This window comes from Aspergillus aculeatus (assembly GCF_001890905.1).
Source record: "Aspergillus aculeatus ATCC 16872 unplaced genomic scaffold ASPACscaffold_19, whole genome shotgun sequence".
NCBI classification, from domain to species: Eukaryota; Fungi; Ascomycota; class Eurotiomycetes; order Eurotiales; family Aspergillaceae; genus Aspergillus; species Aspergillus aculeatus.
In genome coordinates this window covers 594,273-618,607 of record NW_017962994.1, presented here as the reverse complement: position 1 = coordinate 618,607, position 24,335 = coordinate 594,273, and the positions used below count along the sequence as shown (strand labels likewise).

General features: G+C 55.0%; 11 protein-coding genes across 11 annotated transcripts; 6 read left to right on the top strand and 5 right to left on the bottom strand.

Annotated features, from left to right (window-relative positions):
- Nucleotides 1-540: 540 nt before the first annotated feature.
- ASPACDRAFT_126605 (uncharacterized protein) lies at nt 541-1,641 on the bottom strand. The gene has a single exon (XM_020196961.1). It carries the CDS (start codon nt 1,384-1,386, stop codon nt 697-699), a length of 690 nt encoding a protein of 229 aa, XP_020052131.1. The 5' UTR covers nt 1,387-1,641; the 3' UTR covers nt 541-696.
- Nucleotides 1,642-2,856: 1,215 nt separating this feature from the next.
- ASPACDRAFT_1891606 (glycoside hydrolase family 75 protein) lies at nt 2,857-4,514 on the top strand. The gene is made up of 6 exons (XM_020198632.1): nt 2,857-3,455; nt 3,506-3,571; nt 3,635-3,771; nt 3,818-3,966; nt 4,026-4,295; nt 4,341-4,514. The coding sequence occupies exons 1-6, from the start codon at nt 3,189-3,191 to the stop codon at nt 4,412-4,414; spliced, it is 963 nt and encodes a 320-aa protein (XP_020052130.1). The 5' UTR covers nt 2,857-3,188; the 3' UTR covers nt 4,415-4,514.
- A 202-nt stretch (nt 4,515-4,716) lies between these two features.
- ASPACDRAFT_55057 (uncharacterized protein) lies at nt 4,717-6,864 on the bottom strand (the record flags this gene model as incomplete). The annotated part of the gene is made up of 6 exons (XM_020202952.1): nt 4,717-5,420; nt 5,471-5,522; nt 5,575-5,793; nt 5,852-6,512; nt 6,568-6,680; nt 6,733-6,864. The coding sequence occupies 6 exons, from the start codon at nt 6,862-6,864 to the stop codon at nt 4,717-4,719; spliced, it is 1,881 nt and encodes a 626-aa protein (XP_020052129.1).
- Nucleotides 6,865-7,676: 812 nt separating this feature from the next.
- On the top strand, nt 7,677-8,655 carry ASPACDRAFT_126603 (uncharacterized protein). Its single transcript, XM_020196960.1, has 2 exons — nt 7,677-7,972; nt 8,034-8,655. Exons 1-2 carry the CDS (start codon nt 7,738-7,740, stop codon nt 8,648-8,650), a joined length of 852 nt encoding a protein of 283 aa, XP_020052128.1. The 5' UTR covers nt 7,677-7,737; the 3' UTR covers nt 8,651-8,655.
- A 373-nt stretch (nt 8,656-9,028) lies between these two features.
- ASPACDRAFT_47677 (uncharacterized protein) lies at nt 9,029-9,547 on the top strand (the record flags this gene model as incomplete). The annotated part of the gene is made up of 1 exon (XM_020201998.1): nt 9,029-9,547. The coding sequence occupies one exon, from the start codon at nt 9,029-9,031 to the stop codon at nt 9,545-9,547; it is 519 nt and encodes a 172-aa protein (XP_020052127.1).
- A 1,294-nt stretch (nt 9,548-10,841) lies between these two features.
- On the top strand, nt 10,842-12,795 carry ASPACDRAFT_1860011 (putative MFS multidrug transporter). Its single transcript, XM_020197720.1, has 2 exons — nt 10,842-11,180; nt 11,234-12,795. The coding sequence occupies exons 1-2, from the start codon at nt 11,129-11,131 to the stop codon at nt 12,721-12,723; spliced, it is 1,542 nt and encodes a 513-aa protein (XP_020052126.1). The 5' UTR covers nt 10,842-11,128; the 3' UTR covers nt 12,724-12,795.
- A 120-nt stretch (nt 12,796-12,915) lies between these two features.
- On the bottom strand, nt 12,916-13,874 carry ASPACDRAFT_1860010 (YncE family protein; the record flags this gene model as incomplete). Its single annotated transcript, XM_020197719.1, has 1 exon — nt 12,916-13,874. Exon 1 carries the CDS (start codon nt 13,852-13,854, stop codon nt 12,916-12,918), a length of 939 nt encoding a protein of 312 aa, XP_020052125.1. The 5' UTR covers nt 13,855-13,874.
- Nucleotides 13,875-14,218: 344 nt separating this feature from the next.
- ASPACDRAFT_35680 (Zn(II)2Cys6 transcription factor) lies at nt 14,219-16,595 on the top strand (the record flags this gene model as incomplete). The annotated part of the gene is made up of 5 exons (XM_020200144.1): nt 14,219-14,357; nt 14,448-15,306; nt 15,356-15,778; nt 15,880-16,091; nt 16,150-16,595. 5 exons carry the CDS (start codon nt 14,219-14,221, stop codon nt 16,593-16,595), a joined length of 2,079 nt encoding a protein of 692 aa, XP_020052124.1.
- Nucleotides 16,596-16,792: 197 nt separating this feature from the next.
- ASPACDRAFT_55053 (uncharacterized protein) lies at nt 16,793-18,587 on the bottom strand (the record flags this gene model as incomplete). The annotated part of the gene is made up of 2 exons (XM_020202951.1): nt 16,793-17,581; nt 17,640-18,587. 2 exons carry the CDS (start codon nt 18,585-18,587, stop codon nt 16,793-16,795), a joined length of 1,737 nt encoding a protein of 578 aa, XP_020052123.1.
- A 577-nt stretch (nt 18,588-19,164) lies between these two features.
- Nucleotides 19,165-20,279, top strand: ASPACDRAFT_55052 (uncharacterized protein; the record flags this gene model as incomplete). The annotated part of the gene is made up of 3 exons (XM_020202950.1): nt 19,165-19,428; nt 19,513-19,897; nt 19,975-20,279. 3 exons carry the CDS (start codon nt 19,165-19,167, stop codon nt 20,277-20,279), a joined length of 954 nt encoding a protein of 317 aa, XP_020052122.1.
- A 2,197-nt stretch (nt 20,280-22,476) lies between these two features.
- ASPACDRAFT_1891598 (Zn(II)2Cys6 transcription factor domain-containing protein) lies at nt 22,477-24,249 on the bottom strand (the record flags this gene model as incomplete). Its single annotated transcript, XM_020198631.1, has 5 exons — nt 22,477-23,265; nt 23,334-23,455; nt 23,517-23,803; nt 23,861-24,102; nt 24,161-24,249. The coding sequence occupies 5 exons, from the start codon at nt 24,247-24,249 to the stop codon at nt 22,629-22,631; spliced, it is 1,377 nt and encodes a 458-aa protein (XP_020052121.1). The 3' UTR covers nt 22,477-22,628.
- Between the last annotated feature and the right edge of the window lie 86 nt (nt 24,250-24,335).

Genomic DNA, 24,335 nt, shown 5'->3' with positions numbered 1-24,335 from the left:
ATTCGTTGACTATGCTATATACCTATTGGTGCTAAGTAACCTCGTTGACTGATTAGGGGGCATATTCTCCCCGAGTGAGGGCTGTTCGACCCGATCGGGAGAATGGATACCCGCTAATTCAGGCCAGACTGACGGCCCGTCAGTGAATACGAGCCTGATGAGACAGTGCGAAACACCAACGCACCGTTGCTATCCCATTCATCGAGTAATGTGTAAAGGTCCGAGACTAGGGCATCTTTTGTCCGCAAGAGTCTTCAACAATGGAGTGGGATCGTCAGGGGAAAGCACCAAGGCATCGGAAGGCGCCCGATTGTCTTCTAGGAGGCGAAAGGTCTGCCTCCGCGTCACGAAGGTCAACTTTGCGTGATTGCGAACCTGGCCACGCCCGATTATGACTCGGAGACAATGACATGAAATTGTCACACGGTGCGTACGCACAGGTCTTGGGTAGTAAAGACATGGTCACCTTCAATTCACTAGTGCATGGAAGAAGTCATGATTTGAATGTCAGATCCGTCCACACAGGACACTAAACGCAGTCAACATATCCAGCCATGATGTCGGGTAAATCATTATCGTTCATTACATCTATATACCTAAATACTCGTTACTCATCAAACTGCCGATTGAAATACAAGAATAGGCGTCAGCGCCAAACCCTCCATGCAACCTTACATCACTTCTGTCATCAGTCCATCAGCATGTGTATCGGACCCACCAACCCGTCTGCGCATCCTGGGCCATGTAGACGGCGTCTCGATGTTCCATAGTCAAGTGAAACTGCAGTTGCTCTTTGCAGTCCATGGTTCCGACCAGGGCCTCGTGGGGCCCAGGGGTCTGTGGCCAGTAGGAGAAATCCGCGGCGCCGATGCGGGTGATATTGCCGGGGGCGACGTTCTCGAGAACGCGGACCAAGGCGTTGGAGCCGGCGGTGAAGTTGCGGCGTGCGGGGATGGTCCAGCCGAGGGTGCAGTGGCGGGCCTCGCTGGGCAAGGTGAAGGTCATCAGTTGGTCCCATTGAGTGGTGGCGGAGCGGGAGAGATTCAAATCTGGGGTGGGAAAGGGAGAGGCGGCGGGTTCGGTCGGGAAGATCAGCTCCATCTGCGGCTGGAAGACTTGGGTGCCTGAGGCAGGACAGCTGGGTTGGTGGTGGTGCTGGTTGGTATTGGCATCGTTGTCGGGACAACCCGCCTCCAGGGCGCACGGATCGACAGAGCAGCACCCCCGGAAGTGATTCAGATAACACGCATAGAAGGTCGTCCCTGCACCGCACTGCGTATCATCGCGCGGAGACAGCGCATTTGGCACATTGGGGTCGGTCGTGGGAAGAGCCACAGACAGGGACCAGACCGCCGTGCTGGCAAGGAGCGCTTGTCGGAAGAACATTTTTGGAGGGGATTTTTGGCAGTTCTGAGCGATTAGATGGGGAATGTGCCAGGCGTGGTTGTAGGAATGCGAAGAAATTTGGAATGCAACAGATCGAGGGTGAAGGCAAGTATCTTCATTTATATGTTGGACGCGATCTTCTCTCCGCACCATCGCAGGAGGTGGATGCAAGGTGCACCCCTCATCCCTGCCGAAACCCTGGATGAGAGATCATCCTGTACCCGGCCGTTGCTCACGGAGCTCACCCTGACTCAGGTTATTCTCATTGGCGAACTTCTTGTTCGACTGAACAACGACCTGCCAGGCCCCGATTCCCAGATTGTACCACGATCACATTGGCTGGGTGAGTGGACAGATAGGGCATCCGCGCACGCAGAGACAGTAAACTACCCTGCTAAGCAGAATGACAGCGAATCCCTGGTCCCTCCTCGATTGCCAATGCGCTATGATTTCATGTCTACATGGCCGAGGCAGCAGCGAGTAAGTTTGCGGCTCACGAGGGCTCATTTGCTCTCCGCCTGCAATCACGGTTCCGCTGTCGATCGCGCAGCGATAGCGACCGTCACACCGATGTGTAGTTAAATTGCCGACCTAGGGCCTACAGTTGAAGATCTGCTGGGAAGTGAATTTTATTAGGATCAGCGAGTGTATGGAGCCAGTGGACAAGACATTGATCGCGTACCGAGGCAACCCTCTTGTTTGTGGAGAGCCCTGTGGCGGACGTAGACTGCAGCCCCTTGTGCTGGGTTTCAGGTATGCGACTCACTATATGGATTATGATTGACATTTTCGTTGACATGACATAAAGAGCGGCCAGCGCTGCTGCGAAAACACCCGTGGAAGAAGCAGCAACCGAGAATGATGGTTTCTGCATTGTATAAACGCTGCAACAAACGCCATGTTCCATTCAGAAACACCGAGATAAATGCACCGAATAGAGTAGACTCACTTCAGACGGATTTGAACCAGGATTTCATCCGCATTGGGGGCCATCAGGGTTCATTATGATGAACAAAGGAGGCTGTTGTCTTATCCCTCAATTATCCCTCTACTCCTATCATCGACTCCAACCATGGATTCACGTGTTCGGAAGTGAGCCGATACCGTAGTGCAGCTGGCCCCCAAGCGCCCCCAGCGTCTTGTTTCTCCCACGCCGTCCCTGAATCCTTCGCCCTACAGTAGACGGTCCTGGCACCTCGCTTCCAACCCCACCGCACACTGATCGTATACTCGTTGGGCATATCTCGCCCCCTAGGCTCCATGTGGACCATCACCGTCGATCCTTCGCGATCAGGGTCCTAACGGTCTCTTCGACGATCGAACTCGGCTATTTTTGTCTCTCTCGATCGCATGATGGAGCGGAAGTGCAGATCGGGACCTCGACCCGGTGACAGGTCATTGACCCCTCAATTGGTGTTTTGGCAACCAGTAACACGCCATTTACGGCGGCTCTCCTCTCCTGAGTGTCGAGATTTCATCTATTCTGCTCTCTGCTGGTGTCACCATCGGGCGATGTGCACAAGCTGAGTGCTGCAAAGAATAAGCCGGTGGTGGAACAGTGTCCAAGATCCGGGAGACCAGTTCGCTCCGAGCTTCGTTGGGGCCAAAAGCACATGGGCAAGAAGGGCTCTGACAGCCACGCGAAGATCTAATGAATCCTGCTGGCACGCGTTGACGCTTCTATACCCGTATAAAGGCGGCCAAACTTCCAGGCTGTTCACATCCATCACCATCACCATCTCATTCTACAGAATCAACGGTACTCAGAACACTTCCACACTGATCCAATCCGCATTTTCGCAATGGCAATCCAAGGCACTCTTGGTTTGGCCCTCCTGGGTCTGTCCGCCTCGGCTGTGGCGCAGACTGTCGATGGCTCCAAGTACAACTCGCCCACTGGTGGCCCACCTTCTAGCTACTTTGCAGCGGCCTCATCCATTCCAGTTTCTGCGATTCAGTCGGCTGCCGCTAAGGCAAGTGGTGTGCCGTCGTTGGCCACCTACCCAGTCAACACCGACAAGAACTCCCCTAAATCGACCATTCATAATGACTGGGTCAAATTCGGCGATGTATGTTCCCGGGGCCACAGCTTACGGCAGCCTGGTTCTAACTGCAGTAGGGTGCGGCTCTTAGCTGGGTAGCTGATATGGATGTGGACTGTGACGGGATTGACTACAAGTGCTCGGTGAGCCCGTACTGTTCTTTCCATCTCTCCCTCGCGAACAGCACTGACTTTCAAATGTAACAGGGCAACGGGGACGGCCAGCCGCAGACCAACTGGGGCGCACTCGCCGCCTACGAAGTTCCCTTTGTTGTCATCCCCGACAAGTTCCTGACCGCCAACACCGACCTCCTCCCTGGGAACAACGTTGCTGCTGTGATCTGGTAAGTTGCGCCGATCACATACAGAGACAAACACTGACGACCGCAGTAACGGCAAGATGTACTACGGCATTCTGGGGGATTCCAACGGCGATGACCCCGAAGTCACCGGAGAAGCCTCCTGGCTGATGGCCCGGACCTGCTTTCCCGACGAAGGCTTGAGCGGCGACAAGGGCCACACAGCTGCCGATGTGACCTGTACGTGCCCCTTTCTTGGCTACTCACCAATATCTGTTCACCAGAACTAAAAATGGCAGATATCGTATTCACCGGCAAGGACGCCGTCCTCCCCAGCAGCGCCTTGGGCAAAAACTACATCACCAACTTCACCACCCTCCGGTCCATGGGCGACAAGCTGATGGGCGCACTGGCCTCTAAACTGGGCTTGGGCGGCGCCGCTCCCAGTGAAGGGCCGACTTCCTCGGCTGCGGCGACAACCCTTACGAAGACTACCTCCACAATAACCAGTGCTGCAAGTCCGACGGAAACAGACGAGGACGGGTGTTCTTGGTCGGGTCACTGTGAAGGTAAGTCTACTGTGTTCACTGGGGGTTATCGAACTAACAGCTTAGGTGCCACTTGCTCCTCTGATGACGATTGTTCTGATGACTTGGTTTGTGATAGTGGGAGCTGCAGCGCTGAGTAGAGGGGATAAGGTGGTTCCAGGGGGGTAAGGAAAATGTGATCATACCCTATGTATTATGTAGCTCTCACTGGATGTCACTGGAGTTATGTTTTGAATTTACATCATTGTCGTTGTTCTTCCACTTTTGCCTACGTATTTACACCACTTCCCACATAGTCGCGGTGCTAAGCAACAGCGGCAATTGGCAAGTGTGTATGCTTCGTGCGACCAAAGATCTCAAGCCTGAGGTTCATTTCTTGAAGTCGGCACCTCATATGTGAAAGACTTGATTCCAGGCATTTACCAGGAGCATTGAAGCTGTATCAAGCAGCCCCACCCAGAACCGCCTGACTGCGCGAATCCACCAGAACATCACCCTCAACCTCACCCCCATCCGCATCCTCAACAACATACCAATTCCGCACCACGGCCGTCCCATCCACCACCGTTTTCCAGACCTCCGGCTCACAAGTGATCGGTTCCAGAATATAGCACCTGGCCTTCGGGACCGCCTGCAGCTCATTCTTGATACTCCAGGTATCCCGCAACCCGACCGTGCGAAACTCATCCGTCACCTGCACCAACCCGGACGGGATATCCCGATCGAAGGTCGCTCGATTGAAAATTTCCAGCGACGCCAGTGGCTGATAGGCCGGCACCTCGTGACCGGCCTGATAGACGCGGGTGAAACTGAAATTGCCCAACTGCCTCGTCATACCTTTCACCCCCTCCGAGGTGAGAAGCGGGGTGTACCCGGCCGCGGCGAAGTCCTCCGCGCGGGAGTAGGGCACCGCCAGGCTGGCCGCCTCACCGCCGAGCCAGTTACAGGCGAAATCGCGGTCGCCGTACATCATGTGCACTTTCACACCACTGTCGAGCAGGTAGGCGATTGCGTCGAGGAAGCCACCGTGGTCGATGTCGATGGCGCCAACGAAGGCGTCGCTCACGGCGGGGGAGGCTCCGGTGAAGTTGACGGGGACCCCCAGAGCGGAGAGAACGGATTCTTGGGTGAGGTATCCCAGCCATGCTGCATTGCCATCAGTACGAGGTGCACAGCACTGGTCCAGGGGGGCTCACATTTGGGGGGAAATGGATCATGCTTGGGATGTGTGATGTCGTACCAGGAGTGCTGGTTCTTGCTATCAGCTCCATTGTCAAGACGAAAGAAAGGGGGAACTCACGTTCAACTCGCGTGCATATAACTGAGGCGCACCCCCTGCGCAACCTTGCTCGATTCCCTCGCAGATAGCAGAGATATTCGGCGACGGGACGACATCCGCATCGCGATCCTTTAAAGCTGCCTGACACTTCACCAAGCGATCGCGACAACCTCCAGGGCGCTCCCAATGATCCAAGAGCGCTTGGTAGGTCGACTGATTGAAGATCTCAATCCCGTACGTCTGCACCACATCAGCACCGACCACCCCGACCAAACGTCCACCCCAGCAACAAACTTACATTATTATACCCAAGGTGGATATACGACTCCCCCTGCACCAACGAATCCACTAACCCATTCACAATCCCCAACGTATCCAAATGCAAATACCGTGCCTCCGGCTCCGCCACCCCGTTGGCAACCCGCTCATTCTGCTCCTGAAAGAACCGAAAGAACCCGGGCCCATAGTGACCCCCGTAACTCTCCGCCCACAGACTGATGCGATCATCGCGCGGCCGGTAGAGGGGGAACTCGGAGAGCCACGTCTGCACGAACTGCCACAGCGCGGGCGCCGCATGCGCCGTCGTATCCGCGGTGGCGTTCACCTGCTGGCTGGCAAAGGTGCCCACCAGATGGGTAAGATTCGACTCCGGGATTTCGGTCGTAAAGTTTCCGGGTAGGATGTTGCCCCCTTCCCCGTTGGCGTTGGCGAAGATGGTCCCGTTGGTCGGCACGTCGTACGAGAACCCGACTTGCACCGGCTGGTCGAGGAAGAGGAGGTTGACCTCGTTGTTCCAGCTGTAGGGGTTGAGGATGGTCGTTTGCGCGTCTTCGGCGACGGTGCACGGCCCTAGTTCCTCGAAGAGGCCCATCAGCGAGGAGCCGCCGGGGCCGCCGTTCAGCCAGATGGCTAGCGGGGCATTCTCGGGGTCTGTGCGGGATTCGAAGAACCAGAAAAAGCTGCATTTTCAGAATCATTAGGAGGTCATTGGGGTAATGCTTGGGAAGGTCGTACGTGTTGATCGGGTAGCCTTGCGGCCCACTGTCGCTTCCATTCAGAAAATCCGGGGGCAGGTGGACGTAGCCAGAGTAGGAGCGCACACCGGGGGTGGTTTCGCAGATTCCGGGCTGTTTGGCGGGGTAAGAAACTGTGGAATTTCGAGATCGGAGGGAAGAATACCTCTTTGTATGAGATGCTCACGTTCTCGTGGAGCTTGGATTGAATGACTGTCACCCCTCCGAGCTTAGGAGGGAATTGCGCACTGGTCAGACCCAGGAGACTGGCGATAGCTAAAGTGGTTAGTACGACCATGCTGCAAGACGGTCTTTTTGTACGTTGACCGGAAGTGAGAAAGGCAAAGTGAAAATACCCTTGAGCTGGTCGGAAGCGGCGCTTAAGAAGAGCTTGGTGCTCCGCCAACGCAGCAGCCTAGATGCAGTGGATGAGTCGACAGTAAGCCCTAGCTGAAGGCGCCATTCGGAACTCCGCCGGCGTGAGAGATACCTTCCACAGGGGTCTGATTGGCGGCTGATATGCTGGTCAGTGCACTACTATCTTGCCTATGTAAGCCAAAAGGCTTAGTTAGTTATCCATCAAGCCAGAAAGTCTGACATCAAATGCTGAGCTAATGGCCGATCAAGAACTGAGGTACCTGGTTTCGATAGCGGATGTCATGCATTGACACGGCGATGACTGCGGCCCTGTGAGCGATCCCGATCGGCGCATTCCAAAGTACATGATAAACGTCCAACACTCACTCAAAAGAAAATCAAGGGTCGAGAGGATAGTGCATCTTTCAGAAAATTCGATGCTCTCCCGTGCTCATTGTACCCTACTAAACCAGCATTTCTTTGCAATCTCGGGGAATGGAGACCAACAACTAGTCAAGACAGTGATTTTAGCTGCGCTTAGTACAGACCTCATGGCCAGGGGTGAGTCAACCTCGAGCTACATTCGTTACCACCCACCCACAACGCCTGTGACCTATTTAGAATCAGTGTAGCTACAGCTTAAATGATGCTGGAGTTGGCTGGCTGGAAAAAATACCCGAAGTATTGCCATCCCGTCAGTCTGATGTCAACAGGCGGAAGTTGCATATAAACAGATCTCGGAACCCCAGATCCCACCAAGCACGATCGAATGCCGACCGGGGTGACCCCCAGATAAAAGTACACACTCAACGCTATGACCACTGTTCATCATCCTTTATCAAGCCTCGGACCCCTCCACCCGGCTCAAGCACCCACCATTACCCCCGCAGCCTCCATCGCCGAGCGCATCCGCATCACCGTCCATGATCCGCACGACCACGAAGCCCCCGCCATCCTACACCGGTCGCGCAGTTACAACGCCCGCGAAGTCCGTGGTGCAGCTGTGATTTTCATCAGCGGAGCAGGCGGCGGCGTGAGCGGTCCGTCAGGTAATGCCCCTCTCCGTCACCAGTTCCTTCCATGACTGGACTGCAAATAACATCAGGGAAGGGATCTACCCCTCCCTCGCCGACAAACTCACCCTCCACCTTTCCATCCCCGTGATGCGCCTCGACTACCGCGAGCCCGCCCGCACCCGCTACTGCACTGCCGACGTCCTCGCAGCCATGAACTACCTCACCCAGCAGTATCAATCCACCCGCTTCGTCCTGGTAGGATGGTCCTTCGGCGGCAGTCCGTGCTTCACAGTTGCCGCACGGGAACCCGAGCGCGTAGTCGGAGTGGCAACGATCGCCTCGCAGACGGCCATGACCTCGGGAATCTCAAAGCTCAATCCCCGGCCGCTGTTGCTGCTGCACGGGACCGGGGATACCGTGCTTTCGGTCAGGTGTTCGGCGGCGCTGTATGGGCAGTATGGCTCGGAGGGAGGCAGTCGGGAGCTGAAGACCTTTCCTGGGGATGACCATGGATTGAGTCAGAATGCGGAAGAGGCGGAGCGGTTGATCTTCATGTTTGCGAGGAGGGCGTTGGGGTTTCAGGATGGGTTGAAGGGAGTTGGTGGTGGGGATGGAGGACCGGGAAAGAGTTGGGCTGGGGTTTGGGAGGAGAGGTTGCATTCGATGCAGGAGGGGAGAGACCTGGAGAACGGGGAGGCTGTAAATTATTGAGGCTTTGTCTGAGCTTGTAGACAGATTGCTTATAGATGACGTAGGGAAGTGGAAGTACTGACGAAAATGAAGATATCAATTTTCTACTTTCGGCTGACTGGATATTTTGACCACGGTGAATCACATCGCCTCTCCTACCATCCGGTGAATAGACTGCCAGTGAATCTCTCGAAACCTCACGGCTATAACTATCCCAGGATATCTTCAACTTCAGTCCTCACCTCAACTCCAACTCTCTCGAACTCATCTTCTTTCATGAGACCCGTCAGCCATCAAATCGCGGTTTTCTTTCTCCCTTCTGAGTTCTCTGCTTTTCTGCTGATCATACATCATCTGATAGTTGATACGACACATATTCAGAACATTCACCATCTCGCGATGTTCACCCTCGATACTGACGAAGACCCCTCGTGGGTAACAGACCTGGAGGCTGCTCTGCAAGACGACCCAAAGACCGGCGACGACAAGAGGAAGAACGGCCCCCAGTCCTCACAAGCCATTCTCCAGCAACTCATGACAACTAACCCGGGTGCTTCGCTTTCATCGTCGATCTCAGGACATCAACCCAGCGTCTGCCAAGTATATCGTGAAATCGGATCCAGTGCAAACAGCAAATTATTTGAGCAGACAGGTACCCCGTGGGCATTCAAGGTCCTCCTTATCGACGAGGCCATAAAGCTATGGAACAACTACACTATGCAGATGAGGATTTACGACAGCTTTGATGGAGTTGACAAGTTCTTCAAAACGGCTGTCGCAGTCCCTCGGGTAGTCAGGTTTGCAAACAGAACCTCGGAGTTCTGGCGCACAAATTTGATGCTCCTCCCCGATGATCCTCAATTTCCACGCCAGCCGCGCAATCTTCTCTGCATGGAACGCATCCCTCCTCCGCCTTAGGCGGTTCGTGACGCGCTGATTGACCTCTTCTGCGACCGCTGAAACATTCCAGCTGCTAAAAGCGACCCGTCCGATGCCGACTGTCTGGTGCATGTCTTGTTGGGCAGCAGACATCATACTGCAGCGCGACCCGGATCCTACTTGTTCAGTCTTCGCAACTTCAAACTTTACAGTGATCAGATTGAACGACTCCGTCTTGACGCGTCCGCCTTGGCCGCCACAATGGCAGACGCCCTCGCGCTTCTTCACTGGCAGGCTAAGGTTGATGGCATTGGGAGTCGAGTTTGTCCTCGAAAGCGCCCGTCCTACGACGGATCACAAATCCATCACAGGCCACTTGCATCTTCCAGGATTGCACCGTCTCTCACCAGGTACTAGTACCTTCGAGCTGGTAGTGAATCCATCCATGCATATTCCGCGCACCGTCAGCCTGTGGCTATTGGGCTTCGATGCTTGTCGCCCAATCAGCACGAACGCCATTGGGGTCGGGCAAGCATCTGCAGCTGTCGTCAACGACCACCTCTACTACCCCCGACCCTTCTCGAACAATTGGTTCATCGATAGCTGGTGGACTGTCTTTGCCTGTCGCTATATCGAGACTGCAGAGAGGTTTACTTGGGGGACTTCAGCGCAGTCGCTTCCGCGCTCTTTCATCAGAGGCGTACAGATCAGGCTGTTGCCAAAGTAAAATACTGAGCGGCGGCAAATTCTCGGGTTGCGTCTTTTTTGGATGTAGGTCATGACATGGCCAGGCATTTTGCTTTACGACAGCTTCTGGCTCCTCATTATGATGTCTTGGCAATCTTCTAGGTGGTTGTTCTAGGTGATTGGACGTATTCACATTGTCAAGGGAGAGAGGTTGTGTATCGTGTATTTTGGCGTCCTTGCTTGGGACTGCACTCAATGTCAATCAACAATTGTTACTTAAGTTCCACATTTGGACCATTAGGATATTTACTAGTATTGCGAGTTCCAATATCGGTAACTCCGATGCAGCCCAACCAGTGACTACGCTTCCTTTTCATAAGTCCGTAGAGAATCAAGTCTCAGTGCTATTGAATTGCTGCATATGCTTTATCCGAGGTAATTGACGAATGACTCAACGTATCCGAAGTGGTAGATCGGCTTGTTCATCCGGCTCAAGGCCCTGGTGCCTGAGGCTCTCCGCGGAGTTGGACGATGCACGGACCACCCCTCCTCTTGGCTGCCGTGTTGGGAATAGTGGCAGATGGCGTAGGGCTGTCCTTACGTAACTGGAAGCTTCAGTCTTTTCTCTTTCAGGTCAACCGGAAGAGAACCTCCTTCGTGTTCGATGGCGATGAAATCCGCCTACGAGTGATCTGCTCGGATAGACTCAGTATCCTCGGGCATCGGAATACGGAATATGCGAATTGAGTAGGGTGCAAGGCGCATTCTAGAAGAGCATCGATCCGGCTCCACATTCGCACTATTTAAATGTCTCGCCTCCCACTTGTATCTTTAACACCAAGCATTCACTCACCTCAAGTCTAAACACCGTTTCCATTACTCAATCGACATCCACCAGAACAAGTCAAGCTTCCTTGGCATCTTCGACTCTCAATGCATGGTGGAGGCTCCTCATCCCCTGCAAATGCAGACGAATTGATAGCCGGTAAGTCGCCACCCCGTATCATTGCCAACACGCAGTCATCTAACCCAACGCAGGGTTCGCAGAAACAGTCGACGACCTCGTCATTGTCGACTGGGAGGGTCCAGACGACCCGGAAAACCCGTTCAACTGGTCTAAGCTCCACAAATGGCTGGTGACCTTCGTCGCCCTCTTCATCACCTTCCTCGTGCTCGCCAATGGCACCATCATCACCGTCGCTCACTATGAGCTGGACGAGCGTTTCAATGTCAGTGAGGCCTCATTTGCCAACTCCTACTGGCCCGTCACCACCTGGGCTCTTGGGGGTGCCTTCTTCTCGTTGATCATCCTCCCGACGATGGAGGACTTCGGCATCCGCCGCACATTCCTCCTCACGCATTTCGTCTTTATCCTCTTCCTGATCCCGCAAGCTGTGGCTCAGAACTTTGCTACTCTGGTTGTCACGCGCTTCTTCGCCGGAGGCTGTGTCGCCGTGCTGGGCAACAGCGCCGCGAGCGTGATCGGCAACATCTGGGGCAGCGAACGCGAACGCACTAAACCGGTCAGCCTGTGGATCGTCGCCTACCTGGGCGGCAGCAGCATCGGGCCCGTGCTGGGGGCGTCCATCCTTCAATTCCTCTCCTGGCGCTGGATCTCCTACATGCAACTTATCTGGCACGGGATCTTGTTCCCCGTGGCCGTTGTAACCATGCGGGAGTCCCGTGACCTGGTGATCCTGAAGCAGCGAGCCAAGCGACTGCGTGCCAAAGGTGTGAACGCCTACACCCGGCACGAGATCCTGTCCAAGCCGCTCCTCGAGGTGTTGGCGACCAGCATTCAACGTCCGCTCAAAATGCTCGTCACAGAGTACGTGGTGTTCTTCTGCATGCTGTGGTCATCGTTCACCGTGGGCACGCTGTACCTCTTCACCCAATCGGTCGAGCAAGTCTTTGATGCTCTGTACGGCTGGGACCCCGTACAGTCGGGATATGTCCAGGGCGCCATCGTCATCGGGCAAATCCTGGGATGGCCGTTGACCCTCGTCTCCGCCAGGCTCTATTTCCAGTCCGCGAAACGCAACACCCAAATCCCGGGGACACCTATTCCCGAAGCACGCTTATACATGTCCGTCGCTGGAGCCATCCTCGGCCTCACCGGCGGGATGTTTGTCTATGCGTGGACCTCCTACCCCAGTCTCCCTAGGATCGCCCCCACCATCGGCCTGGGTATGGTTGGCGCCGGCAGCGTGGTCGTGGTGACGGGGATTATGGATTACGTGGTGGATGCGTACAGCAATTACGCTGGCAGCGCAATGGCGTGTGTCGTGCTGGGGGAGAACACCTTCTCGGCTTTCTTGCCCTTGGCGACGATGAACATGTATGAGACCATGGGGTTGCAGTGGGCGAGTAGCTTGTTAGGGTTTATTAGCCTGCTGCTGACGCTGGCGCCGGTGTGCATTATGATCTGGGGGGAGAAGATCCGCGAGCGCAGTCCGTTTATGAAGGAGGCGACGGTGCGGAAGGTGGCGGAATTGCATGAGGCAGAGGATGGGACGGATAAATGTTGATTCGCATGAGGCATGATTAGATGAGACTAGACTTTTTGAAATGATTTATGCATCTCTCAAATTACGCAAGGGACAACACAACGTCTTTACTTTCTTGGTGCTACAGTGGCGGCTTATCCTCGAACCCATTACTGGATCTTTGTGACATGCAATTGTCCGCAAGACGATTAATGGACTGATAAGCTGATATCATCAACTCACATAAGCAACCCCCGTAATGGCCCCCCCAAGATCAGGCAAGACCGTTGATTTACAGGACCCATCCAGATTGGCACAATACAACGACCCTCCCAAGTCACCAAAGAACATCCGCAGATTCTCCACATCCAATGCGATCCCAATGCCCTCATGAAGCTTGCGCACCAAGATCTTTGGCTGTACCTTCTCTTTCGAACCAGCAAGATCAGCCAGCACGACCGCGTTGACCGTATTCCCCCGAGGCGGATCCCCCCGATCCGTCCAGTACAGCGTCCCTGTCGCATGATCCAGCTCCAGGTCAATCGGCTCCGGAAGTCCCTCTAGCAGGCACTTCACATCTGCCCTCCGCTCGACTGGCTCCCCCTCTTTCCTCTCAATCCCCATCCGGAAGATCCGGCCCTGGTTCCCCTTAGACGGGCCCTTCTGCGTCCAGTACACCAATCCGGCCTCCTCATCCACCGCAATACCTACACACCAGTCATATACAGCAGGCGTATCCGTGCCCTCGCTGGAGGCCGCACGATAGAGCACTTCAATGTCACTCCCATCGAGGTTCGCCCGCATCACCCGCCTGCCCTCACGATCGGCCCAATACAGCTTCTGGGCCCGCGGGGCGATGGTCAGCTGTTTTGGCGTGTGGGTGTGGCCCTTTGGAACGATGGTCACGATATTCTGCCCCGAGAGATCGCAGCGCTGGATGGATCCGTCATCGGCGGAAGGGACGCCCATGTTCGACCAGTAGATGTGTTGCCGGGCAGCGTCGATGGCGATCCCGTCTGGCATGGTGTGGATCTGTGTGATGAGCTCCCGAAGATCGGAGCCATCTGGCTTGCAGGTCAGGAGGCGGCCATTGAGTTCTAAGGTCGAGATGCCCACATCGAGGAAGTAAAGTCGGGGGCTGGATGTTTGGGGGCGGGAGGGTCGTGGCGCCATTTTATATTGCTGAAGGGGAGTGTGGAAGTAGAGTTGTGAATTGACAAAGATACATTGGGACAGTTCTGCGCCGGGCTTCACGGCGGGTAGATATACTACTTTGCAGAGATAGAGAAGGTCCACAGGGCCACGGTATGCCGAGAGTTCCTTATTCCATCTTGGTCCACGGTTCCTTGATTTGCCTGTGTATGGTATAACTACTCCTGCTCGGATATCGGCCGATCATCGGAATGTCAAAAGGGGAACGGAACCGATAATGACATAATCACACGGGATGCTCCGGCCAACTCCGAGCCAGTCTCGGGATGGACTTTCTCTCCTACCTTTTTCAACCTCTTCCGTGATTCATGGATGATTCTCCAAAATGATGTTCTCATTCCACGCACGCCGGCCGTCTCCACATGGCGAGCCATCCAGAGGTCCCAGACCCAAACGAGCCAAGATCAGAAATGCCTGTGAGGTCTGCAAGATCCGGAAGACGAAATGTGATGGTGCTAAACCAGGTAAGGAAACCTTCCAGATACTCTGTTCCAGATACTCTGGCGCACAGTGGAGAAGATAAGCTCACCCACCCCCCCCCCCCCCTGCATTAGTCTGTGGTCCCTGCTCCAACCGGAAACGCGTTTCACGTGCCCCTCGGATGGCCTGTAGTTATCGCGAGTCTGATCCCGCGGAGCATTCAGGATATACCACCGAGCAGTCTCCCCGCGGTCGTCCAGAATCCGACCATGCCGACCGGGCGAGCTCGTTCAGTACCATCGTTCCCAGCGGGAGTCTCTTTGGCGCCTCCAGTGGGGTGCATATCATGCCAAATGTGGGGCATCAAACCAGTATAGCCACTCCGGAAAACAAAACACCAAGCAGAAGTCAAGCGTTCCCAGATGCACTTAGACATCTACCCAAGCTGCAGAATAGACCCCCTCGAAACGAACATCTTGATTTCCAGTTCGTCATCCCTCCCAGGAAGCAGGCAGACAACCTACTGGGTCTCTATTGGGACTATGTCGACAGTGCCTACCCTTGGCTGGATAGGCCGTCGATCGAAAGTGCTTACGAGACTCTATGGATCCAAGACGGAGAACTGACGATGAATGAGACGGTCCTGCATTGTCTGCTGAATCTCATGTTCGCCACCTCCTGCGTAGCCACCCAGGGTGAACCCCCACTCGTTCGCTATGAATCTTCCGTCGTCTTCTTTGAGCGCGCCCAGGCGTTGATGTCGTACCAACTACTCGATCTCTATAATTTTGAGATCATCCAGATTTTACTCCTCACCGCCGTCTATCTGCAGCACGACAAAGAGCCCCAGAAATGTTTCCGCATCATTGGGACGGCGATTCATATCGCCCAGGAACTGAGGCTGCACATCCCGGAAACCACGGAGGCTATGGACAATCCCAAGGAGCGAGACCTTGCGCGTCAGGTGTGGAATGGGTGTGTTATCATGGACAGGTATGATAAACGACCTTGACACGGGACTCTGTAGCTGAACGCGTCCTAGAATCTGTTCCATGACCTTTGGCTGCGCCCTCAAGGTCCCTCAATCAGTGGCAAAAGAAGGCTTGAATCTGCTGGTACCCAACGCCGTAGAGCACTCGTCGGACAGCGCGACCGCCAGTCTACCATCGAAAGTCAACTTCTATAGATCATTCTGTCGACTTCATCACATCATCGGAGATGTCATCGACACCTTCTACAAATTTGGCGAAAGCAAAACGGATCGCCATGCGAGCAAGCTTCGTCTGGAGACGCCGAGCGACTCATCCTCACTCGTGTTTGACAAATTCGCTAGCTTGTTTCGAATCGACTCCGCACTGAATGATTGGGCCCGCGGCCTGCATCCTTTCTTCCAGATGCCATCGGAAGTCCAAGACCCGACGCCCACGAAACATATTACGCGTGAAGCGAATATATTGCGTGCACGGTATATGCTGGCCATACTCAATGCAAGGGAAAAAGGAATACCGCTGACTCTCTTACCTTCCCATGCACAAGGTATCTCTCCGTTCGACTGCTCCTGTTCAGGCTTTCACTTCTGCAAATCCACCAAGGGCGGACCGAGAACGCCCGAGGGACCGGTCTATATGCAGATGATGATCAGATCATGCCGCATGTAGTCCTCCAGTGTCAGATCAATTGTACCAAAGCCGCTGCCGACATGATCGAATTTATCATCCGCAACTCACCGGAGCAGAAACAAGCGTACATCTTGCCATCCAACTGGTACACTGTTTCATGTGAGTTGCAGATTCCAGAAGAAATCCCAGCATTGAGCAGCCCTAACAGAAAGCCCAGATGTATACATGGCTGTCACGAATTTGCTCGCTGCCCAAACCTCGCCACAAATAGTGCAATACTTCACGGCCGCTCATCTGCAAGGCGTCTTGCAGAAGGCTCGACGCATTCTCAAGGATTATGAAAAGCATGCCACCTTGACTTCGCGATGCAACTCGGTCCTTGCCTTGATTGAGCAGAATGTCGGTGGGCGCGAGCCAAGAGTCGACTACACCCCTTCGGAGGCGGTACAGGCTAGCAGCACCCATCTTAACACATCTGCCCCAGATCTAGTCATCGACACACAAGGGCCTCCAGCTAGTCTCTCGAGCGACTTAGCCATGATGGACAACTACTCGTTTGACTGGAACGAATGGCCCATGTTCTTCTCTCAACTGGGCGATGATACACCTACAGCCCAGGGTTGGGCAATATCGAGCCACGGTCTCATCGACTCAGGAACATAGAAGGTCGATATTCATCAGCAAAAGTCTATGCTTGTTGCTGGTCTGCCCACGGATTCAGAAAGGGTTCGTTATTTATAAGAAAATCTATGATGTACAGAAACAATGCCACAACATCTTAAGGCGAAACAATCATCTGCAGCCCTTCTGGCCAAAAACCTTCTGGCGCCCGCGAACACATGCTGCACAACGAAAGGATCTCAAAGCCACTGGATGTTCCGATCATGATAGCAGTGAGGGACAGCAGGTGTCAACCACCGAGGCGTCACCTTGGGATCGCTCAACTGGACGACAGGTTTCAAAGTCTCCATGCGGCCCCATGAACCGCCCTCGAAGCTGGCAAGGAGTGATTCGGGGCCCGGGCTGAAGTACTGGGGGAATACATTCTTCCAGCCGTCCATCACGACAAGCAAAATCTCCGTCACGAACTGCGCGGGCCCGATGTGGCCCCACTTGAACAGCTGGTTGCTGCGCTCCACCACCTCAGGAGAGTACAGCCCGATCTCCGGCTCCAGGTTGATGACATCTGCCTTGACCAACGAGCTCGTTACCCGGTAAGAACCGCCGTGACGGGCCCGGTCCCGCAGCGCCATGAGGGCACCCAACGCACCCACCAACCCAGTGGTCATGTCGGAGATGGGCAGCGGGGGGAGGACGCTGGTCCCGTCCTTGAAGCCCAGGGAGCGACCCATGACGTACGAGGAGCCGGAAGCCGCGTCTCCGATCTGCTGCCAGCCCGGTCTCTCGTTGTACGGGCCGTCGGGACCGTAGCAGTTCTCCTCGACGTAGACGATCCCCTTGCCACGCTTACCGGCCATCTCGAGGAGGTCGTTGACTCCAAAGCCCTTCCTCTCGATCACCTTGGGGCGGAAGCCTTGCACGAAGACGTCGGCGTCCTCGATCAGCTCGTGCAGGCGAGCCTTGTCTTCCTCCTTGGTGAGGTCAAGATCGATGGTGCGTTTGCCCGTGTTCAACGTAAATTGCAGGACCTGAGGAGGTTTGATTAGCGCACCGCCGGTCTCAACGTAGAGGGGAGGAGTAGCTTACATTAAGGTCTACCAAGCGACTGCAGTTGACACGAATGACATCCGCCCCAAGCGAAGCGAGGATGTTCCCAATGACCGGCCCGGCGATGATGCGGACCAGCTCCACGACCTTGACACCCGCCAGCGGCCGCTTATCGTTGGCGACCTTGGTGAACGGAATGGCAGGAGTGCGGATGGCATGCGACTGGCGCGAGTAGCCGACCAGCGGATGCTCTGCGAGGCGCTTGCCCATCAACGTGTCGGCCCAGCCCTGCGGCGTGAAGCAGATACTGCCGCAAAACCCGTTCTTGATGTTAAGCATCTCCAGCTCGTCAGCCGTCCACTGCTCGACGTGCCGGCTGATGTACTCGTACGCCTCGTCCGGGGTCTTGGCCGGGTACTCAGGGTCCATGCCCAGGGCCTTCAGAACAGGCTCCGCGTTGAGGGAGCCGTGGACCTGATACCACACACCGGGCGTCTTGGTCTTGTACAGCGCCGTCGATCGTTGGCGTAGCGGAGTGGCCTGCCACCCGTGCTCGAAATCCCGATCATATAGAGTCGCCAGCTTGCGCGACCGGACCAGGTCGACCATGTCTTCTCCCTCGATGGTGGCGGCAAAGATGGTTCCCAGCCAGATGGCGGCGTGGTTGGTGTTTACCGTGACCTGCTGCGTGCTGGCCGGGGTGCCATCGCGGTCCTCGACGATCTCATGGGCGACAACACCACACATAGCATGCAGGGCTGCGGCCACGAGGGGGGCTTTGGTGGGCCCGGGAATAACCGGGAGCTTACTGCCCGTGAAGTTAACGGTCTTCCAGAGCTTCTGGTCTTGGGTGAACCCAGGCGTGCTCTTGGCGATATACTCGAAGATGCGACCCGCATCTTGGGGCGCGGGAAGGAAGTCCTTGTCCACAAAGGTCCCCGGGCCGTAGATGTCTGTGCTGGGTATCGTTTGGTGGGCGTCAGTCATGGTGAAGTGTGGTGAGCGTGCTAAGTGTCAAAGAAAGGCTCGATGAAATCTCGATGGGATAGGAGGCGTACTGTCGATATCTTAAGGACAGATATAGCGACTATTATACCTTACCTCGACACGGGAGCCCATTCAACCGTTAAGGCCCGTGGCCCGCGGGGCGCATATCAAGATTCGGTTCCGCGTTTCTAGAACAGGAAATTCAAAAGCCCGGAAGCCCGGAAGTCGGCAGCCCGACCTCACGGAACGCAGTCGATAATGCCGTAAATGGCAGGTTGCGCCCTAATGCACCGTTACGGACCGAAAGATCCCCGGACAAGGGCCGAAAGTGTGGGGACTCCCTGGGAAGATCGTCATCAGAGTCAAGCAGAGTCAAGCAGAGTCAGGTGCTTCGGTCCGAAGTGCGGATTACCTGATCTGGTCATTCGGAACGGCCTTGTTTCCGTCTCCCTCGACCGGAAACCACCAAAGTACCACCAACGCCTGTGGATATGACCCCGTCTAACTGGTTTATATAAGTACCTGTTATGGCTTGTCCAAGCACAATGGGGCAGTCACAAACTCGTACACCTGCAATATGTCGACCCCCCCCATCAAAACTGTCGGTGTGATTGGCGCCGGCGTCATCGGTGCGAGCTGGACAGCCCTATTCCTCGCCAAAGGGCTGAAGGTGATCGCCACCGACCCTGCCCCAGGCGCTGAAGCCAAGCTGCGTGCCTACTTGCACGAGTACTGCTCTGCAGTCCCAAATCCCACCGTCGACGCCGCGACATGCCTACAGAACTTCACCTTCGTGGCAGACATCGACCCGCACCTCGAGCGTCTAGACCTAATCCAAGAGGTGAGCTTAGTCGCCGATCATCGCCTTAAAGATAACCGTATCTTATCTATGCGTGTCAATCTGACACCGGTGATGATTGCCTAGAACGGGCCCGAACGACTCGACCTCAAGCGCCGGCTGTTCGCGCACCTCGACGCAAAGACCCCGGCCCACGTCCTCATCGCCTCGTCCTCCTCCGGCCTCCCCGCCAGCCAGTTCGTCACGGACTGCACGAACAACCCGTCCCGCATCCTGATCGGCCACCCCTTCAACCCGCCCCATCTCGTGCCGCTGGTTGAGATCGTGCCGCACCCCGGCACTGCGGAGGAAAACGTGACGGCCGCGTACCGCTTCTACGAGAGTCTCGAGAAGGACCCCGTGGTCGTCCGCCAGGAGACCCCAGGGTTCATCGCCAATCGTCTGCAGGCGGCGGTGTGCGCGGAGGCGTACAGTCTCGTCTCGAGGGGGGTGGTCTCCCCAGAGGATCTGGGTGAGCAGCCCACCAACCCCCAGCCCAACCTGACGTTCTTTTCTAGATAATACTAACGAATAATGCTAATGGACTAGATAAAACCATGACCTCCGGTCTCGGGCTCCGGTGGGCGCTCAACGGGCCGCTGATGACCAATACCCTCGGCGGGGGGGCGAGCTTTGCGCATTTTATCGATCATCTGGGTCCCGCGCTGAAGTCGTGGTTAGATGATATGGAGGCGCACAAGTTCGACTGGAGCTCGACAGATACCGTCGAGGGTTTGAAGGATACAGTCAAGGAATGGGTATCGCAGGTCGATTTGAAGGCGGTCGAAGGGCGGCGGGATGTGCTGCTGGCTGATTTGGTCAGGAAGAAGTTTGATCGGGGGGAGGAGTCGTGATAGGATGCATATATTTTCAGGAGAGGATGAGGGTTCTAATGTGTAGATAGTCACTTAGTATTAATATTTCATACTGATTTTGCAACAATGGTCAGTCAAGTGGACACATCTTAGGGTCTAGAGTTCTCTTCCGCGCGAGTGCCTATCCCGTCTGTTTCGCCCAGGTCCTCAAAGTGAACACAGCGTACCGGGAGAAGAGAGGGTAGTACTGTTCACTCGCACATCCCGACGTGACCGCTGCGCTCCTTACATTCATAGACCTCCTTTGCTTGTACCTAGCAAATTTGTGTCTTTCTTATTGTGGAAAATAATTTCTGCCCAGGCTATTGTAGCAGTGTAGCGACACTGCCTAAAGTATCGGAGGCTTAATATACGTGGACCGGATATAGGGCCCTGTATCGCACAGTTCATGCCCGCAGAAAGAGAGACTTAGAAGTATCTAGCGAAAATCTCTTGATCAGCCTGATCGTCGCCGTCGAATGTACAGTACAGCAGTCCATCGCACCGCCCGCGCGGGGTCCGACGATCTAATAGTCCTCTGTCTTTGCGTTAAAGATCCTGAGGTAACGACACCTGCTTTCATCAACAGCTGAGAAAAGCTCTTACAAGACCAGCTGCCTTCATGCGATAGGCACGGAAGGGATGCCCATCTGTCCGAGGTCGGCCTGTGCGATGGAGGACCAGGTTTCCAGGCGAGGCTAAAATAGCACACAACTCAGCGCGGCAGCGACGAATTTCCATTCACTTGCCCGACTCTCCAATCTATAATATAGTAATTTGTAAGTACTACCCGAAAGGGGAAGTGGGATGATGAGCTGGGAATCAAAGGGCATGGACCAGAAGCAGGCTAGTTGATTATCTTCCCCACACAGATCCCCGAGTCCCCGGCCTCTAGCCTTCTTCTGATCGTAGCTCGTTGGTCAGCGAGGAAACGAGATACCATCGCGCACGCGAGGAATATATGATTTGACCATCGTGCACGATCGGGGAAGCTGAGGCGGGTCTTGCGTTGTAGTTTGTCGGGTTCCTAGGGCTTGGTGGATATGCTTCTACTGTGCTGCCTCAAGACATCAATTCGCGAACTAAAGCTGCACTTACTCCCCGAATCAATGCAGTCTGAATCCCCGCTACAGGGTTGAGACCCGACTCCTCTTGAGCGTGTTACTCTCGTGGCTTTCTGTTTGTTGTGAAGTCCTAAGGGTCAGTGATCGGGAGAGTAAGCAGCAGATACTATATCCGCGGAGATACAAGCCGCCCGTGGGACGCCTGGGGCCCGCCCCGCGCCCAGGTGACCCCATGTGGCGGGACTATCTTATCTGGAGGATGCGTCTCGATATTAATGTCTCGGCGCCTGACAATTCAGTGGTACGATGGGGGGTCAGCCGAAGCTTCGAGAACTAGTCCAAGCCGAAGATGCCTTTGCAGGACGCAACCGATTGGTAGCAAGATAGGCCAAAGAGCCAGTGGAGACAGCTCTAAATTAAAGTACCTCTCGTCAGCCATGCTCCCATCGCCGCCACGTGTGGGCTGACGTGATCCGAGGGCTGAGTGGCTCATTGGGAGTACTTCTTCCAGGGGTTCGTCGTTCGTATCTGCGCGGCAGGGTGTCTGTGTTCGTATCATATTCTATTGTCAATGCTAGTCTGATATGTTAATGTAAGAAGATCGCTCTACGGCTTATGCTGCTGTACAGTACAATCAGTCTCGTATCCACCAGCCAGGATAAGATAACCCGCAACGGACAAAGGTCCCGGACGTGGTGTGCTGCTAAGCGAAGATAACCTTCGCACGTTGTCCCACGAGAAGCCAATCTGCGCCAAGACGCCGATATCAGCCTTGCGCCAGCACTGCCACACATCCCACTCCCCGGTCCAGCCTGTCAGCATCCTTCCAGGCGTGGGGCGCCCATTCTTCACCTCGTGCCTTTAGCCGGATCGAGTTGGGGCGGAAACTATCTCCTTAGAACCCCGCAGGCGCTAGGCCAGTTGGGAGGAACGGTTGGAGAGTCCCAGACTTCCCAGGGTCAGATCGATCACCGAAGCGGCAGAGCGTTTCGCAATTGTGTTGTTGTTCTTGCGTTGAGATTTAGAATCCCGACCTCCTTTTTTGAGAACGGGACGAAATCTCGCTTAACCCTCAGCCTCACGACACACACCGCATTCGACCCGTCCAATCGACCGGGTGCCCTTGGTGGGGCCATGTCTCTGGACGGTTCGGCAGGGCCGAAGAAAAGGATCAAGGATCACAACGGGCTGCAAAAATAAAGCCCTCCGTTGGGCAGAAGGATTGCAAGTGGGGTGGGGTGCCGACGAGCTGAAGAAAATTAGACTTGGTCCATGAGACCCCTAATTAGACCGCTTTCTCATCATCGAGTTGCAGGGCTCCCCGTCGCAGGCTTCGAAGCCAGTCGAAGTGCGAAGACAGATCATCCAGGAAGGTGTAGTCCCCGTCGATGTTGAGGATTCGTGCTGTGGATGCCTGCCGGAAGTAGAACCACGTCCGGATTTGAGAGTCGCTGGACGCGGCGGCGCCAGTGATGCAGGCCCAGGTGTGAGGCACGGGAAAATACCGCAGCCAGACCTCCTCGTCCGTCAAGGCTAGCGCGTCTCGCAGGTTCCTCGCCAATGCGTCGAGGTACTCAACAAAACTGCACCCGTTAGCCCCGCCATCGACGATCGTCTGGAAAATCTTGCAAGCGAGATAACAGCACTGGTAGATAGGGTCCTCAGTGGTAGGAGGTGGCATCGTGCGAGTCGCTGGCATGTCTTGGCCCTGGTGGTCTGTTGGGAGGAGAGCCATTAGATAGAGCTTTGTCTGGTGAACATGTTGGAAGAGGGCCTTGATCGAGCCAACGAAGGTGTCGGGTCCTGGTGGTCTCGTAGGCATGTTGAGGATCCGTTCTTCGAGGCTGAGTGGGGGCATCAGCTGAAACTGAGGTCCGGTGCTCAACCCCAAATCAAAGACGATATTCGACACGATTCGGTTCCTGCGATTCAGAGAGTCAGTCATCCGCTCGAACAAAAGGGCGGAAAGCTCGGAAAAGGCCCAACGAACATGTGGATGAGTGATGAGATTAGACCGTCCAAGCCCAGGTTGTGCATCCCGCCCCGTAGTAAAACCATGTTTTCCAGACCAGCTCGATGTACTTCAGCTGAAGCTCGATCACCACCAAGATTCTATCCTTGTCGTCAGCCGTGCTATATTTCCGGCGTAGAGGGAAGGAGAATGATTGCATACAGCAAATAGTGCCAGTGGGGTAATGGAAGCGATCGTGCGATCGTCCAACGCGGTCGCCGGGTCTGCAAGACGCCTTTTGACCAGCTTGATCAGCTCATTATAGTGGTAAAGGGTGATCATGCTTTGCTTCTGTCCCCGACAGATATCAAAGTGTGAAGAGCCGGCGAAGAGCGTGGCATGAAACAGGCAGGGATCTTCCATGGCGCTCCTAAGCCAAACAGTCTGCAGCTTGTAAGCACTACATTTGGCGGTGATTGGGATCTGGGCAACACCAAGTCCGTTATGAACTTAATTCCCATGGTTGGTCAGCGCGAGTCAAGACAGGGCTTGGGATACATTCTCACAGTGTTTGATCAACTTGGGCATGTACCAGCGGTAGGCGATAGGATACGATTCCGGGACGGTCGGAGCCTGCATGGCCCAGGACAAAGACAGTTGGTCTCGCGACAAGGCTTCACACGAATCCGGGCTGATATCTCTTAGGTTCTCCTTGCAGTACTCAACCGCGACAGGTGCATTGAGCTTTTGTTTCTCGTGGATCGAGTCAGTGACCCGATAGATGGCATAGAAACACTTGCGGCCAGTCCTGAAGAATCTCGGTTAAGATGCGCGGCTGAAGATAAGCCGAGGGGGACTTGACTTACTTGTGACACAGCGCGCAGGAGGGGTATGCTCGGTCGCATTTCCTCTTTCGCTGACGACAGGACTCACAAGCAACAAGCATAACCTTCATTGTGATTGCGAGGGAAGTGAAGATGGGCAGGGCAGAGGGGGAAGGGTAAGTGTGTAGGTGTGAGTAGTAGATTGATGATTTACCGA